This window comes from Onychostoma macrolepis, chromosome 18, assembly GCF_012432095.1.
Source record: "Onychostoma macrolepis isolate SWU-2019 chromosome 18, ASM1243209v1, whole genome shotgun sequence".
NCBI lineage: Eukaryota > Metazoa > Chordata > Actinopteri > Cypriniformes > Cyprinidae > Onychostoma > Onychostoma macrolepis.
In genome coordinates this window covers 10895290-10910363 of record NC_081172.1, presented here as the reverse complement: position 1 = coordinate 10910363, position 15074 = coordinate 10895290, and the positions used below count along the sequence as shown (strand labels likewise).

Sequence of the window (15074 nt, the reverse complement as noted above, 5' to 3'; positions counted from 1 at the left end):
TCATCGCTGAATTTAGTATAGACTGAAACTCGCGAATTCCCTCATCATAAGCAACAAAAGTGCAGATGTACGTACGATAAAAGTAAGAGATTAATTTATCATAAAGATTATAAGAGGAGTTATGAGTGCTTAACTAGACTAACTGTCCTCATTTAGAGTGTGTTCTTTCACTGCATGATTCAGTCTAATAAAATGCATTTAGAATGCTGCCAAAATTCAAGACATGGGGGCAGAAAATGTATATTTAAGCTATATAATTTCATATAGTTAATATCATACAAAGAGTGACATTTTTCACAAATGTGATACACTGATTTTAGCCTATACAACAGTTCAATAAACAAGATTGCCTATTTTGCCAACAAAAATGGTTCCAAACACAGACACAACACTGTTTTGCGTCTCTGAGCAACATACCGGTGTTTAGTTCCTGAATGAATCAACCATTTAAATGGCTCACTAATTAACAATGACTTACTGACACCTACTGGAGGTTTTAATTTCACATTTAAAGTACCTTTTCATTTATTTATTTTTTTAAATAATTTCAAAAATCTGTATTCAACGTTTTAGGATTAAAATATCAAAACATAAGTCCTGAAATTTTACAGGTGTGCGTTTTTACACTTTACAGAATGCGGTTATCACACTCGTAAATAACAGTGCTGTGTGTGAAAGTAACCGTATTAAGGACTCAAATACAGGACTGTTGTCAACTATATTCTGCTGTGTGAACGTGGCCTAACATCAAAGGAATAATTCATCTAATACCCGTTTCTTATATAGGCTACTCGCCCTCACTTTCTTCCGTGGACGCAAAAGGTCAATTTTTGCGTAATATCTTGGTTATTCAAACTCCGCAATAATAAAAAAAAAAATGAATAAAATAAAATTATCATAAATATCCGTATGACTTGTGCACTAAAGCCATTTTTTTTTTTTTTTTTTTTTTGAAGATTTCTGAAGCCATGGGGTGCATTTAAGAAAAATTGTGATGTCCGATTTTAGAATGAATAATTATTTTGAGTCAGATCTTTTCAATGAATCAATTGATCCAGTTAACAAAACTGGTCTGAATGATTTATTTCTGAATGTTACCGATTTGGTTCTGGAGTTTGGAGTTCAGCTCACCAACTTATGGATCCAGTCACAGTGGTTAAAAGCTCATTGGTGGAGAAAATTATCAATAAATTATAATTAAAAATTTAGATATATGTTTGGTACTGATCAACCTTATGATCTATGAAACCTCAACCATATTGTCAAGCATGGTGGTGGCAGCATCTTGCTCTGGTGTTACTTTCCTGGCAAAGAGAAGCAAAAAAGCTTGTAGCCATCAAGGGTAACACATGGAGCCAAAATCCACGAAGGGTGCCAGTATCAGCCAGCCAAAGACGTGTTCAGAGCAGCAACCCCTTTGTTCCAGTACAACAATGTTCCAAAGAATTAAGACTTGAATCCAATCAAAAATTTGTGGCATGACCTGAAAATTGTAGTCAGATGGCACAATCCAATTTGAATCTATAGCAAATTTGCATTCATAAACATGGAATTGTACACAGAATTGTGTCCGGTCAAAATGTACAGTCCAAAAAAAAAAAAAAAAACATTGATGGGTGGTGTCTATCTGAAAAAGTTATTATTAAGCTATTAAGAGTATTCATTCAGTGTAACAGGGAGGGAAAGCTTTCTTAAAGTTTAGGGGCTGGATTCACTTTAGAAATTAAAAAAATCTAAGAACAAATATTTCTAAATTCTAAAAATAAAAAAAATGAGGGGGGAAAAAAACAAAAAATTAAATTGTTCTTCAAAAAGATTAAATGAATTGTATTTCAAAACATTATGCACTTTAATAATCTTTAAAAAAAATAAAATAAAATAAAAATTATATACACACACATTTAATCTCTGGCTCCTGGAGATGAAGAACCTTCTACAATCTACCAAAAATTCAGAAGAGTCTCATATTATTGCCTCTCACCAAAAACTGTATTTTAAATATATTCAATCACTGTACAAAGACACCTCTCACAGATTTATGCCACTGAAAATTTTCATATTTATTCTAAAAATTAGCTTACACATGTGGAAATAAAGAGAACACAACTGAGGCTTTTTCCATACCAGTACATCTTTAAACATCACATAGGATCCTGAAAGAAAACACAGAAGTCAAATTCCTAAAAAAATGTAAAACATAAAACTGACTAAGTCCAAAATGTTAACAAATGTCCCACGTGGCAATACTGGCCTATGATTTAATCAGGTGTCCTGAGAGAATCAAGGAAGCAGGCGTCGTGGTGGGCGAGGACCTGAACATGGACAAAAAAAAAAAAAAAAAGTTCAACAAGAGGAACCAAAAAAAATAAATAAATAAATCTGTGACAGATCCTTCCATAACAATAGTTCTCTAAATAGCCATTATAACAAGAACTTCATGAGAAGATGCTGACCTGTTGGGGCTCCCATATGAAGGCTCCTGAGTGAAGGTGGAGGTGCTCTAGGACCCCGGGGGCCATTCTGCGGAGGTGGTCCACACATCAATGGTGGCCCTCGTGACAAATGAGACCCCGGATGCTGCAATAGTCCTCTAGAGGACGGGAAACCAAGAGGCGTATCAAGCAGAGGAGCACGGTCAAGAAGAGGGGCACGATCAAGCAGAGGGGCACGGGTGGAGGATGGCCCATGTGTAGGGGCTGGGCCTAGAAGAGGTTGTGGCTTGTCAAGACTATGAGGGGCTGCTGGCCCTCTAGATGGAGAACTAAATGAAGAACCGTGTGAGACTGAAGAGGCCCGAGAAGGTAAAAGACTATGGGGGGCAGCTGATCTGTGGGAAGGTGGCTTTAGATTTTGCATTGAAAGCAAAGGAGGTGGTTTCGTCTTGGGATATGAGCCTGGAAACACAGAGAATACGGCATTTAAATATATTAATGAGCATCATAAACAGGTTAAACAAATGAACATATTAAATCATTTTTCCTTAAAGTACAAAAATGATACCCCCAGTACATACATATGTATATATATTTTTTTTGTATTTTATCCTGTGCCCCAAAAACAAACCTAGCAATCCCCTGTGATGGCCCGGGGATGTATCTCCAGACCCTGAGGGTGGGTTTGCCTGCTCTCTCGGTGGTGGTCCAGATCCAGCAGGCAGAAGTGGTGGGGGTTTTCCTAACCCTGGAGGCAGGCTGTTTATTACAGGAGTAACATCACTGCCCACCTCTGCGGAAGTTACTGGAGAGAAAAGGAACAGAGTGGTGGTAAAAAGATAATGTTATAATGTTTAGAAATTATATATTTTATATTTATACAGATTTTATATTTATATATTTTTAAATACTACATATTTTATAACTTACATTTTAATTCTATATATTTACAAAATCTAAATAAATTGTAAGTTTTATATATATACACTGAACAAAATTATAAACGCAACACGTTTGTTTTTGCCCCCATTTTTCATGAGCTGAACTCAAAGATTTAAGACTTTTTCTATGTAATCAAAAGGCCTATTTCTCTCAAATATTGTTCACAAATCTGTCTAAATCTGTGTTAGTGAGCACTTCTCCTTTGCCGAGATAATCCATCCACCTCACAGGTGTGGCATATCAAGATGCTGATTAGAGAGCATGATTATTGCACAGGTGTGCCTTAGGCTGGCCACAATAAAAGGCCACTCTAAAATGTGCAGTTTTACTGTATTGGGGGGGTCCGAAAAGCAGTCAGTATCTCGTGTGAGCAACATTTGCCTCACGCAGTGCAACACATCCCCTTCGCACAGAGTTGATCTGGTTGTTGATTGTGGCCTGTGGAATGTTGGTCCACTCCTCTTCAATGGCTGTGCGAAGTTGCTGGATACTGGCAGGATCCTATACGCCGATCCAGAGCATCCCAAACATGCTCAATGGGTGAGTATGCTGGCCATGCAAGAACTGGGATGTTTTCAGCTTTCAGGAATTGTGTACAGATCCTTGCAACATGGGGCCATGCATTATCATGCTGCAACATGAGGTGATGGTCGGGGATGAATGGCACAACAATGGGCCTCAAGATCTCATCACGGTATCTCTGTGCATTCAAAATGCCATCAATAAAATGCACCTGTGTTCATTGTCCATAACATACGCCTGCCCATACCATAACCCCACCGCCACCATGGGCCACTCGATCCTCAACGTTGACATCAGCAAACCGCTCACCCACACGACGCCATACACGCTGTCTGCCATCTGCCCTGTACAGTGAAAACCGGGATTCATCCGTGAAGAGAACATCTCTCCAAAGTGCCAGATGCCATCAAATGTGAGCATTTGCCCACTCAAGTCGGTTACGACGACGAACTGCAGTCAGGTCGAGACCCCGATGAGGACGACGAGCATGTAGATGAGCTTCCCTGAGACGGTTTCTGACAGTTTGTGCAGAAATTCTTTGGTTATGCAAACCGATTGTTGCAGCAGCTGTCAGGGTGGCTGGTCTCAGACGAACTTGGAGGTGAAGATGCTGGATGTGGAGGTCCTGGGCTGGTGTGGTTACACGTGGTCTGCGGTTGTGAGGCCTGTTGGATGTACTGCCAAATTCTCTGAAACGCCTTTGGAGACGGCTTATGGTAGAGAAATCAACATTCAATTCACGGGCAACAGCTCTGGTGGACATTCCTGCAGTAAGCATGCCAACTGCACGCTCCCTTAAAACTTGCGACATCTGTGGCATTGTGCTGTGTGATAAATCTGCACATTTTAGAGTGGCCTTTTATTGTGGCCAGCCTAAGGCACACCTGTGCAATAATCATGCTCTCTAATCAGCATCTTGATATGCCACACCTGTGAGGTGGATGGATTATCTCGGCGAAGGAGAAGTGCTCACTAACACAGATTTAAACAGATTTGTGAACAATATTTGAGAGAAATAGGCCTTTTGTTTACATAGAAAAAGTCTTAAATCTTTGAGTTCAGCTCATTAAAAATGGGGGCAAAAACAAACGTGTTGCGTTTATAATTTTGTTCAGTGTGTGTGTGTATATATTATATATATATATATATATATATACACACACACACTGAACAAAATATATATATGCATTTATTTATTTATAAAATATAAATAAATTGTAATTATATTTATTTTTGAAGAGGAAGATTTTTAATGTTTTTTGAAGTCTCTTCTGCTCACTAAGCCTGCATTTATTTGATCCAAAATACATCAAAAACAGTAATATTGTGAAATATTTTTACTATTTAAAATAACTGCTTTCTATTTGGATATATTTTAAAATGTAGTTTATTGCTGTGATCAAAGCTGATTTTTCAGCATCATTACTTTCCTGTATAGAAAAGTACAGCTTTCCTGTAGCTCAAATAGTAGAGCATAGCGCTAGCAACGCCAGGATCATGGGTTCGATTCCCAGGGAAAGCAAGAGCTGATAAAATGTAAAAACTGTAACTTGAATGCAATGTAAGTCGCTTTGGATAAAAGCGTCTGCTAAATGTAAATGTACTAAATGTATTACTCCAGTGTTCAGTGTCACATCATCCTTCAGAAATCAGTCTAATATGCTGATCTGTCATTCAAGAAACATTTTATATTATTATCATTATTATCAATATTTAAAACAGTTGAGTACATTTTCAGGATTCTTTGATGAATAGAAAGATCAGCATTCATCTGAAATAAAAAGCTTTTGTAACATTATCATCCAAAAGCTTGGAGTCAGTATAATTTGGGGTATAGAATTGAATACTTTTATTCAGCAAGGATGCATTAAATTGATCAAAAGTTATGGTAAAGACATTTATAATGTTACAAAACATTTCTATTTCAGATAAATGCTGTTCTTCTGAACTTTCTATTCATCAAAGAAACCTGAAAAAAATTCTACTCAGCTGTTTTCAACATAATATTAATAAATGTTTTTTTTAGCAGCATATCAGAATATGATGATGCTAAAATATAATATGAATGATGATGCTAAAAATTCAGCTTTGAAATCATAGGAATAAATTACATTTTAAAATACATTCAAATAGAAAGTTAGTTATTTTAAATAGCAAAAATATTTCCCAATATTACTGCTTTTGCTGTATTTTGGATTAAATAAATGCAGGCTTGGCGAGCAAAAGAGAACGGTTCAAAAACTTTTGACTGGTATAGTAATTTAATATATATTAGTGCTGTCAAACGATTAATCGCATCCAAAATAAAGGTTTTTGTTTACATAATATGTGTTTGTGTGTACTGTGTATATTTGTTATGTCTATATAAATACACACACATACATGTATATATTTAAGAAAAATATGTTATGTTTATACATTAATTATATTTATCTGTAATATAAATATATACATGTAAATATTTTCAAAATATATACTGTATGTGTGTGTATTTATACATAATAAATATACAGTACACACATGTAAACAAACTTATTTTGGATGCGATTAATCGTTTGACAGCACTAATATATATGTGTGTGTGTGTGTGTGTGTGTGAGTGATAATTTAAATAATTGTTCATATAATTATATATATATATATATAATTAACAGATTTGATAATAAATAAACAAAATAAATCGATCAATCAATGTACAATGTGCACTGACTGCATTTTATCAATCATATATGCATCTAACTTCTAAATTATATCACATATTAAAATGTATAATGAGGAGAATTAAGACACACTTATAAAGACAACACAATATGAATGTAACTAGGCCAGGACATGGAAGCATATTCACCTTGCAGATGGTCTTGGCGGTTTTGAAGATACTCAGCCAGTGTGTTGAGTTCCTCTGGGTACAGGTGCAAACCTTCGGCCAGGAGAAAGAGCAGGTGGCGGGTGGCAGAGGGAACAGTGTGGCGCTCCAGCTTGCTGCGTTCCAGGTAGTCCTCCGTCAGCTCAGCCGCCCGTGCCGCAACCTCCGTGGGGTCCAGCACCCGCTGCGAACCGCTCAAGCGCCTGAACTCCACCAACACAAACTCCATGGCCTGTTCTTTGGGCATATTTCGATGAACTGTGGAGAGGCAGAGGAAGGGTCAGCCAGAGGAGGGAAGGGGCTTACATATGGTGCTCAGTGTGAGCTGCTGCAGTCTAAGCAGTGCGCACAAGAGTTCTACCTCATCAGCAACACGCTGCAGTCTGGCAATCACTGCTTAACCCAATTACCACATTAAAATTCAGTATGCACTCAAAAGGACAGATTCATGAGCACACTTGAATATTGGGAGAAGGGACATTTAGCAGAGTAGAAGTTAATATAAGATTGCTTTTAAAGGTTTTTAATATGAGGAAGGCATTGCGCATGATATAACTCATATGCATTTTTCTGAATTCAGTTTTGACATTTGACACTGCGTAATAGCAAATTACTACATTCAGAAAATGCGAGTTCATTTAACATGTTTAAAAATGACTTGTTTGTTTTGTTGTTGTTTTGCTTGTTTGTTTTTTAGATGTGAAAGTCTGGTAGTGTGTGATCCTCAGTCGTTTAGTGTGTGTTCAGTTTTTCTGTGTTTAACAAAGTCGGAAACTGAAACTATTTAATGCCTCGTGTTATAAAATGTATAAAAAGTGTATTCCAGCTTTAAAAATAAAATTAAAAAAACTTACCAGAAAGGTGATGTTTTATAGGAATAAAAGCTTGAGTAATTATATTAAACATTAAACTATTTTAATATTAACAATGTTTTTGTTTTTTTTATTAAGTGGTGGGCATTCATTAAAATAATGGATTTAAAAAAAAAAGAAAGCATGTCTGTTGTTTGAGGGCATTTCATCTATTTTAATGTTATGCTGAGGGTCAAACCCACCATCTTTTTGGGGTTTTTTTTGTTTGTTTGTTTGTTTGTTTTCTTGCATTTTGTGTCGAGCACTACAACTGATACATTTTTGCTTGGCTTTAATGGTGCAAACATTTTTAAATATGTGGATTTGTACCCAAATCTATTATAATAATGTAATTTTTTGTATTTGAAAGTATGCCTAATTTATTCCGACCACTCAAAACTGTTTGTTTATGGAAAAAAAGTGTAAAAAAAAAAAAATTGTTGGAAAATTACAAGCTATTATACGGTTTAATTTGGAGGTATGTCAATTTTGAGATTTGGGAAACTTGTGAAACTGAGATGTGCCCACAATGCAGTAAGAAAGTTGTTTTTCTTTCCTTTTTCGTAAATGTCAGTACATAAATCCCAGACAAAGCGTTTCATAACCATTTCATGACAAAGTATGTTTCTACACAAACATAAAGGTTGTATGCTTTATGTTTTTCAGTTAATATAAATGAACTTTCTTTTTATACTTATATGAGAGATTTTAAAGTGTATTTTCAGAATAGATAAATGCATGTCTTTTAGTGTAGTCACAGAATACTGATTAATGTTTTGTTGTTCATTATGGCAAAGAGTGTAAAAATGCCCACCACCAAGTCAAGGTTGTTTAAGGTTATTTAACTGTTGTTTGAAGTAAATTTAAACTGGTTTTATTGGGAGATAGACTGTGGGAGTCGGAACTTACTTTTGAGGGACTCTGAAAATATGATTACTGTGCACGAGGAGAGTGTTACATTAGTCTGCTCGACGAGAATACATAAGGGGGAACCGTCGGAGCGGACATCTTGGAGGGCCCGCGTCAGGCCTGATTCCACCTGCAGGTAAAGCATTTCCACCGAGAGGCCACGTTCCTGCAAACACTGGCCTATCGATTTGGGGTAATCCCTTTGAAAGAAGAAGAAGAGATCTGGTTATTGAGCACCATGCTTCAGGGCATGAGGTGAGGGTCTTGGGTGTGGCCTCGTTTATATATGCAGAAATTAAAGGGTAAAGTTTTAATGTGCCACACAAATCAATAAACCAACATAAATAGCATTTTAAAACTGTATTAAATATTAGAAAATAGTTGACAATTAAGTTGTTTCATTTGTTTTAGCCAAAAAAAAGCTTGTGTGTGAGAGTCATCAGACTTTGAAGGACATATTAAGCTTAAACAGAATGCAAACGTTACAGTTTAATATTAATAACATAACTTTACACAAATTTAACAGCGTAGAGATATTATAAAAAAAACTTATATTAATGTTTTAACAAAAACTTTGTAAAATGGATCTTAATAAAATGTGAAACACTTCTATCAAACACCTTTATGACAAGATTGATTAATTGGATGGCAAAAATGGGACTGTCTGTTTTGTTTGTGTCATATTCATTGTGTATTAATAAAAACAGAAGTATGCGTTTCCAGTCAAGGAATTTCAAAACTTTCAATTTCAAAGTTGCAGTCACTTTTTGATAATAGCATTGTTTGTGTTTTTCATGTTTTTATAGATTGTGTTTGTGTTTCATTTAGAAATATGGCTTAGATTACTGAACATTTTGAATATCACCACTTCTTAAAGAAGCTCTTATTATTTGGCTAAATAAACAAGGAATGTGATTAAAATTTCAGTTTTTTAAATTTCTGGACATATTTATTCTTTAGGTGAACGTTTTTGTAGGAGGGTGAAAATGTACGGAATAAAAATAAATCAAAAACACTCTTTTATGCTTGAGACCTAATTTTGACCTAATGTGTATTCAACATTTAGGGTAACATTTTAAATGTCTTTTTATTATCTCTCTTTTTTTAGATACGTGGAATAGAAAATTTAGATTATAAAAATCAAATGAAAATGTTTCAAATTAAACTTTAGATCATTAGAGGCAGATCTCTAAAGACCACAATGTTGTATGCAACATAACACACAGTAATAATATGATTCAAGGTTAGGATAAACATTTTTCTTTAAGCAAGGCCACAGGGCATAAACATTTGTGTTTGATTTGTTGGATAAATATAATTTACACAACATACATAGACTTTTTTTTTTCTAGATTAGAACTATTCTTTTTAAATGTTTTATTAATTTATAGACAACATTTAGAGTAAGCCAAAATATTACATTCAAATATTAATTTGAACAGTTATTGATGGATGTTTCATGTTTAGTGTTTTTGTTGTTTGTTGTTGTTTTTGTATTAGCAGTGTAAAATAGTAAATTTAAATTATTAATTTATAACAAAAAATTAAAAAATTTAAAGACTGACAGTGAAATGAAAAGAATAAGAGCATTCCAGAGACTTTTGTTAAATAGTAGTGAACATTTCGAATACTGTAAGTTTGTTGTTGTTGTTTTACTTGAAGGCACAATTAATTCCTTTTTAAGATTTTGGATGATTTATAATAATAAATTATACATCAGAATTTTTTTAATAACCATCAAGAATGATTCTGGATACATATGGATTCCGGATCTTAAACCTAAAGAATCCCATCAGCCTAACATTTAACAATAACAAAGAACATTCACACATTTTCAATAATGTAAGTAAACAAGTCCCATATTTTCACTAAGTGCAAACTCTGGGGGGGGAAAAAAAGGTTTAAAACAGAAAGCAAGTTTCACACAATAAAAACATTTACTGCAACAGAATTTTACTACTACCTGCAGAGTATACTCACACATTCTGGTTGTTCACAGACAGGACAACACAGTCTGCAGGCTGTCTAGCACCATCTCCATGCAGCTGCTGGAAGAACCTCTCGTATATGGCATTACGTTGAACTGTTGCCTCATATTCTTCAGGTGAAACAGCTGTTACAAACACATTTACATGAAAAAGTTGCTCCGAAAAGATGTCTCATAATGGACACAACAGCAGCAGTGAGAAATCATGTTGTTTATTACATTAAAAATCATACCAGTTGACTGATGTGGTGAATGCTCATAGTCTGCAGTGCCAGAGTAGTCAATCCCTTCGCCTAAGCTTTCAAAGCTGAAAATTAAAGGAAATATTGGTGGGAAAAGGTGTTTAGATTTTAGAAGAAGAAGAAGAGAGAAAACAAATGTGAAAATAGAGACTTAAAGCCAGGAAAAGATCAGTAGCATTCCACCGTGTCAACTACAAAAATAACATTCTTCTCTTCTGTCATATTTAACGTGCCTCTCAGATTCTGGATGATCATCTTTTCTGTCCTCCCTCATTGTATATGGTGTTACTCGAAAAGGTCTGGGAGGTTTTGAGACACTGCATGAAGCAAATCAACATGATTATGATAAACATAACACCAGAAATATAAAACGTAGGTTGTGTGTGTAAATCTAGTGAGTTGCCTAGCATGAAAGCGTCATATTAATTCTGAACATATTTATGCAGTAGTTCACAGCAGCCACTATACAGATGTCTCGCATACCTTCCTCCACTGTGTTTTGTTGGTGGTCGTCTTATTCCCCCGGCTTTCTTCGACCACGACGACATTTTATTTCTTCTAAATGAACGGCGTAACAAACATTATCTAAAATATCTTAAATTATAATATCGCAGGACACAAGGCAATTGAGTTTTATGGCCCAGAAAATCTTGCATGTAACGCTACTCAACCATTATTTAAAAAAAAATATATGGTCTATTGTTAAAACAGCGTTTAATATTTGTGACATGTCAAATTATTGTTATGAAAACACTAAATCTGATGCGAAGCCCATCTTACCCGCGTAGATATTCAGTTATAGTCCTGCTGCTCTATAAATCGCGATATTGATGAATTTGCTGATATGTTATTTCATCTCTGACTAGATCAGTACAGACTAAGACTACTTTTAGATTTAAAAATAAATAAATATGTATAATAGTGATTAATTAGAGTTACTGCTAAAGGATTCCTGCAACACACTCGATCGGACTTCCTTTCGAAGAACAAGTGTATTATTTGAGGAAGCGTGTGGCGCCTCCTGACGGACAGGAAGACAAACGACGACACCAATGACTTAACTACCCACCCTCCTCAGTCCTGAGGCTGGAGATCCAACACATCAAATATTTAAGTCACCTATATATATATATATATATATATATATATATATATATATGGCACGGTAACAGGAAAAAATTAATAAATCTACTATGCTCGGTTTCTTTTCATTTATTTTGACAGTAATAAATGTAATAAACAACAGACAGTAGTACAAATGGCTATTTTTTCTAGATGTGAAAATACTAAATATTATTACATTATGTTGTATATATAAAATCTGCAGTAGGCTACATATATATATATATATACATACAAGGAATAAATTCTTGAAATATATTTGATTTAGTTTACAGATAAACGGGGGGCAGTGCGACATGTAACAGCCTATATATGCTGAGTTTCAGTTCATTTTTGTGACACGCTTAATTTGTTCACAGAAAGGAAACTCAAATGACAGAAAGCGACATCTTATTTGTTTTCTTTTTCATTGTGAGTGTACACAAATAAAAGCAGACCTTTACACAGTGATGCATTATTAATAAGACAATAATTGTTTGAAATTGATTCTGCTGGTATAAGGAAACAGTTGAAGTGATCTCGCCGGTGCGCACGCGCGCGGACACACACACACAAAACACATCAGTTTATCAAAATAAAATACAGTGAACCAAAAATCAGCGCGCCCTCCTCTGTCACCGTTTGAACGCGACTGAAGTACAAAGCCTATCATTTAACTTACACAATAAATAATAGTTTCGCATTCAGATACGTTACATCGCAAATATGGAAATATTATGGAATATTTGGATTTGTGCCGAATGAGAGAGGTATGATACACGAGCACAAAGCTCCATTTGAGTGCGCAAGCCTTTAAAGTATACTCCTTTGTCAGTGAGAGATGCGTTCAGAATCAGCACATGGTCACTGTCTAGTTTTTGTTTTTTTTTCAAGCGCGCAACTCGGCATTAGCTGTTCTTCTGCTGGCGGTTATCAAACAGCGTTGCATTACTGCGGGCGCCCCCTTCTGGATTGAGGGTGAATTGCCTGTATTCGTTGTAATAAGGCCTCATGCACCGACCGAGATGTCCCACCGAACACATGTATCGTGCCACTCCTAATATATATATTATATTATATTTATAAATGCTAAATGTAAATATATATAGTAATATAATATAATAAAGTAAATAATTTCTAAAGTTTTTGTTTGTTTGTTTTAATTTTGATGATTTGAGCTTACTACTCATGAAAGTCAAAAATCCAGTATCTCAAAATATTAGAATATTTACATTTGAGTTTCATTAAATGACCATCTCTACAATATAAATTCAGAGTGTCTCTTGTTCTTTATAAACACAATAATGGGGAAGACTGTCGACTTGGCAATGGTCCAGAAAACAATAATTGACAACCTCCACAAAGAGGGTAAGTGACAGAAGGTCATTACTGAAAGGTGGCTGTTCACAGAGTGCTGTAGCAAAACATATTAAATGCAAAGTTGACTGGAAGGAAGAAATTGGGTAGAAAAAGGTGCACAAGCAACAGGGATGACCGCAAGCTTGAGAATACTGTCAAGCAAAGCCGGTTCAAACACTTGTGAGAGCTTCACAAGGAGAGAACTGAAGCTGGAGTCAGTGCATCAAGAGTCACCACACTCAGACGTCTTCAGGAAAAGGGCAACCAAGCCACTTCTGAAACAGAAACAACATCAGAAGCATCTCACCTGGGCTAAGGAGAAAAAGAACTGGACTGTTGCTCAGTGGTCCAAAGTCCTCTTTTCAGATAAAAGTAAATTTTGCATTTCATTTGGAAATCAAGGACTGGAGTCTGGAGGAAGACTAGAGAGGCACAGAATCCAAGCTGCTTGAAGTCCAGTGTGAAGTTTCTGAAGTCAGTGATGATTTGGGGTGCCGTGACGTCTGCTGGTGTTGGTCCATTGTGTTTTATCAAGTCCCAAGTCAATGCAGCTGTCTCCCAGGAGATTTTGGAGCACTTTATGCTTCCATCTGCTGACAAGCTTTATGGAGATGCTGATTTCCTTTTCCAGCAGGACTTTAGCACCTGCCCACAGTGCCAACCCCACTTCCAAGTGGTTTGCTGACCATGATATTATTGTACTTGATTGGCCAGCCAACATGCCTGACCTGAACCCCACATATGGAATCTATGGGATATTTTCAAGAGAAAGATGAGAAACAGTCGATCCAACAATACAGATGAGCTGAAGGCTCAATAGTGCCTCAGCAGTGCCACAGGCTGATCGCTTCCTCACCTCACTGATGCTGAAGTTTGTGCTAAAGAAGCCTCAACCAAGTATTGAGTGCATAAATGAACATACTTTTTTTGATTGATCTTAGGAAATATTCTAATATTTTGAGATACTGGATTTTTGACTTTCATGAGCTGTAAACTCTAATCATCAAAATTAAATTATTACTAAAACTAAAAAACTTTTGAAATGTTTTACTTTACATGTAATGAATGTAGAATATAAAGTTTCACTTTTTGAGATAAGTAAAAAAAATATATATATATATTTTTTTAGATGCACCTGTATATACAGTGGGGCAAAAAAGTATTTAGTCAGCCACCAATTGTGCAAGTTCTCCCACTTAAAAAGATGAGAGAGGCCTGTAATTTTCATCATAGGTATACCTCAACTATGAGAGACAAAATGAGGGAAAAAAAATCCAGAAAATCACATTGTAGGATTTTTAAAGAATTAATTGCTAAATTCCTCAGTAAAATAAGTATTTGGTCACCTACAAACAAGCAAGATTTCTGGCTCTCACAGACCTTTAACTTCTTCTTTAAGAGGCTCCTCTGTCCTCCACTCGTTACCTGTATTAATGGCACCTGTTTGAACTCGTTATCAGTATAAAAGACACCTGTCCACAACCTCAAACAGTCCAACTCCAAACTCCACCATGGTCAAGACCAAAGATCTGTCAAAGGACACCAGAAACAAAATTGTAGACCTGCACCAGGCTGGGAAGACTGAATCTGCAATAGGTAAGCAGCTTGGTGTGAAGAAATCAACTGTGGGAGCAATTATTAGAAAATGGAAGACATACAAGACCACTGATAATCTCCTCGATCTGGGGCTCCACGAAGATCTCACCCGTGGGGTCAAAATGATCACAAGAACTGTGAGCAAAATCCCAGAACCACACGGGGGACCTAGTGAATGACCTGCAGAGAGCTGGGACCAAAGTAACAAAGGCTACCATCAGTAACACACTGCGCCGCCAGGGACTCCAATCCTGCAGTGCCAGACGT

General features: G+C 35.9%; 1 protein-coding gene across 2 annotated transcripts; it reads right to left on the bottom strand.

Annotated features, from left to right (window-relative positions):
- Positions 1–1816: 1816 nt before the first annotated feature.
- Positions 1817–11765, bottom strand: si:ch211-216l23.2 (uncharacterized protein LOC565061 homolog). Of its 2 annotated transcripts, XM_058752211.1 has the most exons (11): positions 11532–11765; positions 11235–11309; positions 10985–11068; positions 10743–10816; positions 10503–10635; positions 8523–8722; positions 6745–7020; positions 3064–3237; positions 2454–2894; positions 2252–2312; positions 1817–2153 (listed from the first exon to the last, which is right to left on the bottom strand). In XM_058752211.1, exons 2-10 carry the CDS (start codon positions 11297–11299, stop codon positions 2281–2283), a joined length of 1479 nt encoding a protein of 492 aa, XP_058608194.1. In that variant the 5' UTR covers positions 11300–11309; positions 11532–11765; the 3' UTR covers positions 1817–2153; positions 2252–2280. The 2 variants fall into 2 exon arrangements, with proteins under 2 accessions (XP_058608194.1, XP_058608193.1); XM_058752210.1 differs by having other exon boundaries at positions 1817–2312.
- Between the last annotated feature and the right edge of the window lie 3309 nt (positions 11766–15074).

Bases quoted from the DNA above. Each gene is read 5' to 3' on its own strand.
- si:ch211-216l23.2 (XM_058752210.1), bottom strand. From the start codon at position 11,299: ATGTCGTCGTGGTCGAAGAAAGCCGGGGGAATAAGACGACCACCAACA. The intron at 8,723-10,502 runs GTGAGTATACTC...CTTCTTTCAAAG, and splicing joins TCTGTGAACAACCAGAATGT to GGATTACCCCAAATCGATAG. The intron at 7,021-8,522 runs GTAAGTTCCGAC...GCCTCTCCACAG, and splicing joins ATTTTCAGAGTCCCTCAAAA to TTCATCGAAATATGCCCAAA.